Consider the following 5,834-nt stretch of genomic DNA (forward strand, 5'->3'; position numbering starts at 1 on the left):
GGCCAAATCACAAAGCAAAACCAAGGAAAAACAAGTCAAAAGCCAAAATCCACTCTGTGGGAATCTTTAGTGGACATGCCGATGTGTTCTTAAAACATAACGATTCCAGGGAGTCGGGCGGTAGCGCAGTGGGTTAAGCGCACGTGGCGCAAAGCGCAAGGACCAGTGTAAGGATCCCGGTTCGAGCCCCCAGCTCCCCACCTGCAGGGGAGTCGCTTCACAGGTGATTGTAAGATAACAGGGGAACAATCCCACACAGCTCCCACCACCAGAGTCCCTGTCCCATCCCCTCCATTGGAAGCTTCCCTGTTCTTTATCCCTCTGGGAGCAGGGACCCAAATTCTCTATGGGGAGCAGAAGGTGGGAGTTGTGGCTTCTGTCATTGCTTCTCCGCTGGACCTGGGTGTTGGCAGGTGGATCCACACCCCCAGCCTGTGTCTGTCTGTCCCTAGTGGGGCAGGGCTCTGGGGAGGGGAGGCTCCAGGACTTCTATCCAGGGAGGTCAGGATGGTGTCATGGCAGCGTCTGCACTTGGTGGCTGAAAAGCAGTAAGATATAAAGCAGGAGAAATTGTTTAATAATCAGGAGCCTAAAAGTAAAAATAGAGCAGGTGAGATTTGGGGTCTCCATGCTGGAAGAAGCTAGGAAGTCTATTTTAGGCATTTTCCAAGGGATCTGTGACTTCAGTCATTTTTGTCTGAGTCTGATAAAGGGTTAACTTTCAAAGAGAGGAGCTGGGATCACTTCTTAGTGAAAGAAAAATGCACTTGGCAGCCATCTTCCCCTCCTCTCAGCATACATATAACTTGATTCCTTTCTTATTTTTCTTTTTTATAAGTGATTTAATATTGATTTACAAGGTTATAAGCTAACAGGAGTGTAACTCCACACCATTCCCACCAGCAGAGTCTGTGTTCCCGTTCCCTCCACTGGAGACTGCACTGGTTCTCCCAAGGTCACAGAGATGGGCTGACTCTCTCTCTCCCTATCTATCTATCTATCATCTATCTATCTATCTATCTATCTATCTGTCATCTATCTATCATAAATATATATATTTCTCTCTCTCTCTTTTTTTTTTTTTTTTTTTTTTTAGCAATTTTGCCTTCATCTCCCTCCTAGTTCACCCCTACACCTATCACTACTTCTGACTGTCTTTTTTTTTCCCTCCTCTTTCTCTGGCTTCCTCTGGTGTTTTCCAGATTCTCTTTCCTCTCAGTGATGGGATAAAAACAAGATTCCTAGTGACAGACACTTCAGCTCCTGATGGAGTTGGGGCTCAGAGCCCTCTGGTCATCTTCCCCTGACATTTCAACCCCTCTGGGAGCCTGGACCCAGATTCTCTATGGGGAGCAGAGGTGGGAGTTGTGGCTTCTGTCATTGCTTCTCCGCTGGACATGGGTGTTGGCAGGTGGATCCACACCTCCAGCCTTGTAGGTGGGGCTTCCCCAGTGGCCTGAGAATCTGCTCCCTCTGCCCTGGAGCCTGCTGACCAGCCAGCACTCTCTGGACACACAGAAGAGACAGGCCCCGTGCAGCTGGTGGCTGCAGTGATGTGGGAAGGTGGTCACTGTATAAAGGGCAGCAGCATGGTGCCCGGGGCCCGGCCTTTTCCAGACACAGGAGTCTGACTGTTTTCTCAAACGAATAAATGAGTAAATAAATATAAAATCAACGCTCTTCCCTGTTGAAGGCCAGTGCATCCCCTCCCCGAGAATCCAGCACAGGTCCCGAGCTTCTCTGAGGCCCCTGAAGACACATCATCCTTTGTTTTTTTTTTTTTTTAATTTTTAAAAAATATTTATATATTTTCCCTTTCATTGCCCTTGTTTTTTATTGTTGTCATAGTTATCGTTGTTTTTGATGTCGTCGTTGTTAGATAGGACAGAGAGAAATGGAGAGAGGAGGGGAAGACAGAGAGGGGGAGAGAAAGACAGACACCTGCAGACCTGCTGCACCGCCTGGGAAGCGACTCCCCTGCAGGTGGGGAGCCGGGGGCTCGAACTGGGATGCAGCCTGACTCCCAGACTTGCCATCTAAGGTGATGTAGTGTGGGCTTGCAGGGCCTGGCTGCAACCTCGGTCCTCTCTCCCTCCCATTCTCCCCCTCCGCCTCCCCCTCCGTCTCACTCTCACTCTCCTTCCCTCTCCCTCCCTCCTCCTTCCTCTCTCTCTCTCTCTTTCTCTCTCTCTCCTCTCCCCACCCCACCCCACCCCTGGGTGCCTTTCCCTGACTCCAGCTGAATGCTTCCTGCTTACAGCAGGATTTCAGAGGCATCAGAAGAAAGGCAGAAGGAAAATGATAACAGAAGAGCCTTGGGGAGGTGCAGACCTTCAGCCAGGACAAAGTGGCTGCCCCCACTGCCCACACTGCCCCCGCCCCAAAGCCCCCCTGAGTGCTGGGGTCCCAGCAACAGTCCCTGTCCTGGCCCTGTGCAGGGGGTGCTGTGTATGGGGTGCTGTGTATGGGATGCTGTGTGGGTGCTGGGGGCTGCTGTGTATGGGGTGCTGTGTGGGTGCTGGGGGGTGCTGTGTATGGGGTGCTGTGTGGGTGCTGGGGGGTGCTGTGTATGGGGTGCTGTGTATGGGGTGCTGTGTGGGTGCTGGGGGGTGCTGTGTATGGGCTGCTGTGTATGGGGTGCTGTGTGGGTGCTGGGGGGTGCTGTGTATGGGGTGCTGTGTGGGTGCTGGGGGGTGCTGTGTATGGGCTGCTGTGTATGGGGTGCTGTGTGGGTGCTGGGGGGTGCTGTGTATGGGGTGCTGTGGGGAGTCCTGGAGCTGCCCCCCTTCGCCCCACCCCTTCTCCTGGTCCCCCAGCCCAGCAGGAGAGTCCACACCCCTCCTGGTGGTGGGTGATGGCGTGGGGGCTGCAGGCCATGAGGGGCCGCTCCTCCAGCAGGGCGCAGGGGTAGCCTGAGGATCAATCCCAAGCACTGGGGGCGCCAAGCTGGGTGCTGCGGGGTGGCGGGGTGGCGGCGGGGTGCCTGGTGCTGGGTGCGCGGGTTCCCCAGGGTGCACGGTGTCCCCACACCCGCCCTCCTCCTCCTCAGAGGTGCTGGCTTCCCGCTTCTGCTCTGGGAAGGTCCCGCATCCCCCCACAGCCCCGCACCCCCAAATCCCGCAGCACTCCAAGATCACGCTACACCCTGCGGAAGACCTCGCACCCCCACGCGAGGTCCCCCGTGGAAGAACCCCCAATATCCCGCCCCCAAGACCCCGCACATACAGGAAGATCCCGCAACCCCAGATCCCACTCCTAAAGATTCTCCCATCCCCACCCCCTGCATCCCACCAGAATCCACCTCCTCCGGGAAGACCCCAACCTCGGAGTCCCCCCCAATCCCACCGCCGAAGATCCCCACCCTCTGGACCCCCAAATACCACCCCCAGGTAGATCCCCACCCCCGGGATGCCCCCAAATCCCACCCCCGGGAAGACCCCCAGCGCCTGCCCCCCAAATCCCACCCCTGGGAAGACCCCCAACCCCTGTATCCCCCCAAATCCCACCGCCGGGAAGACCCCCACCCCCTGCCCCCCAAATCCCACCCCCGGGAAGACCCCCACCCCCTGCCCCCCAAATCCCAACCCCGGGAAGACCCCCACGCCCTGTATCCCCCCCAAATCCCACATCCGGGAAGACCCTCCAACCCCTGTATCCCCCAAATCCCACCCCCGGGAAGACCCCCACCCCCGCCCCCCAAATCCCACCGCTGGGAAGACCCCCACCCCCTGTATCCCCCCCAAATCCCACCGCCGGGAAGACCCCCACCCCTGCCCCCCAAATCCCACCGCCGGGAAGACCCCACCCCCTGTATCCCCCCCAAATCCCACCCCCGGGAAGACCCCACCCCCTGTATCCCCCCCCAAATCCCACCCCCGGGAAGACCCCACCCCCTGTATCCTCCCCAAATCCCACCCCCGGGAAGACCCCACCCCCTGTATCCCCCCCAAATCCCACCCCCCAGCCCCCAGTCCCGCCCCGTCCCCGCCCCCGAGCTTGGACCGTGTCCCGGGAGCTGCGGGTCTGGGCGCTGAGCCCCGCAGCGGCGCCGCTTCCCGCCTGCACCCCGGGGCCCAGGCCCCGGCCCCCGAGACCCGCAGCGGAGACCCCCGACCCCAGGCTTCCGCGGCCGCGACTGGAGCCCCCCGAGCGCCCGGCTTTGCCTCGAAGCCCGCGTCCCCGCGCCCACCAATTTGCCAGGCAGAGACTGGGTGCCCCCACCCAAGCGGCCGGACATGAACCAGACAGCGGGGGCCTCCAACAACTTGCGGCGCCCCCCCGGGCAAGGCCACAAGGTGAGGGACCCTCGCCGGGGGTGGGGGGTCGGGCACCCTCGCTGCGGGGTGCTCTCCGGCGGGCTGGCCGGCTGGGTGGGAGTCCCGGGTCCGAGCGGGGTGCTGAGAACACGTGGTGGCTGTGCGGGGCTCCCAGCCGCAGCTCCCTCCCGGACGCTGGGACCCTGCGACCCCGGGGTGCTTGGTCCCCGGCCCCCCCCGGCCCGCCCCTGGCAGCTGGGTGTTGTTGGCCTGGATGGCTGAGTTTCCGGGGTGCAGAGTATTGGGGGGAGGGGACACACACCAGGGCGACCCCTTGACCTGGGCCTGCTGGGAGGTCAGACTCGGCCTGGGGACACGTGGATGGGGCAGGTGCTTAACTTGTAATTTGCAAGGATTGCCTGGGGCCAGGGGGGGGGGAGCTGCAGACAGACAGACAGACAGCCACCACCACCACCACCGCCCCCATCCTGCAGAGCCTCTGGGGGCCCAGAGTGTGTGGGGTCAGAGCTGAGAGTCTGTCTCGGGACTCTGGGACTTTGGGGGGCAGGTGCTTAGTTTGCAATTTGCAATGATTGCATTGCCTGGGGCCTGGGGGCCTGCAGACAGACAGACATCCACCACCACCCCATCCTGCAGAGCCTCTGGGGGCCCAGAGTGTGTGGGGTCAGGGCTGAGAGTCTGTCCTGGGACCCTGGGGCTCTGGGGGGCAGGTCTCCACCTGCCCTATGACCTGCATCCTCCTGAGCTGTGTGTCACCCCCTGGGTAAGGAGACTCAGGACTGGGACCCTGGACCCTGCAGCAGTGTCTCTGCCCATGCACCCTCTCAGTGCCAGAGTTCTTCTGCGGTTTCCACCCCCTGAAGGGGAGCAGTCCGGACCTGGGGCCGCTGTGTGGGGCCCACCCTCTGTTCCATCTTGGGCTTTGCTGCGTGACCAGCTGCCTTGGGCTGTGTTTGTGTGAGGGGGGAGAGGATTAGCCGGGAATTAAGAGGGTCTCCGGCTAGTTCCTGTGGGTCCCTGGGCATCCCTGGTGGAGAAGAGCAGCGATGAGGTGGTGCTGGACGGAGGTGTTTCTGCCCAGGAGCAGCCAGGTGTTCCCCGCCCTCCCTTGGCCATGGAGACACCTGATTCAGTCCCTGGCCTCTGGCTCCGTGAACCAAGACACTTTTCCCATCGACACTTTTCCCGTCGACTATTGAATGCCTTGGGGGTATGTGGCAGCTGCTCGGATAAGGTTTTAAATGAAAAATCATCTGGTCTCACAGGTGGCTTGGTTAAGTGGCGGAGACATCTGTGGTGTCCGGTGTAGACCCCCCTTGGGCTCCAGTGTCCACGGGGCTTCTGGGGCTGAGCCCTTGGCCTGCTGGAAAGTGACCACACAGCTGCCGTTGACAAGGGGGGCGGCGGCTACTTAGCGGGACCGGGTGTAGCCACCTGTAACGTGGGGAGTGAGAGCTGGTGCTGTGGAGCAAGAAAGGCCAGTGCTTGAGGTGAGGAGGCCACGAGGCCAGCACACCTGTGACTCATTGTGGCCCAGCCATTGCCAAGAGCTGAAGG

At 60.1% G+C, this 5,834-nt stretch overlaps 1 protein-coding gene across 1 annotated transcript in view; it reads right to left on the reverse strand.

Annotated features, from left to right (window-relative positions):
* Positions 1 to 5,101: 5,101 nt before the first annotated feature.
* Positions 5,102 to 5,834, reverse strand: part of LOC132539739 (dipeptidyl aminopeptidase-like protein 6) — a 211,967-nt gene continuing 211,234 nt past the window's right edge. Inside the window, exons 7-8 of the mRNA XM_060195681.1 lie at positions 5,541 to 5,659; positions 5,102 to 5,304 (exon numbers count right to left, since the gene is read on the reverse strand). Of these exons, the coding sequence (XP_060051664.1) occupies positions 5,102 to 5,304; positions 5,541 to 5,659 (322 nt within the window). The remainder of the gene's footprint in view (positions 5,305 to 5,540; positions 5,660 to 5,834) is intronic.

Source organism: Erinaceus europaeus, chromosome 8 (genome assembly GCF_950295315.1).
Source record: "Erinaceus europaeus chromosome 8, mEriEur2.1, whole genome shotgun sequence".
Lineage (NCBI taxonomy): Eukaryota > Metazoa > Chordata > Mammalia > Eulipotyphla > Erinaceidae > Erinaceus > Erinaceus europaeus.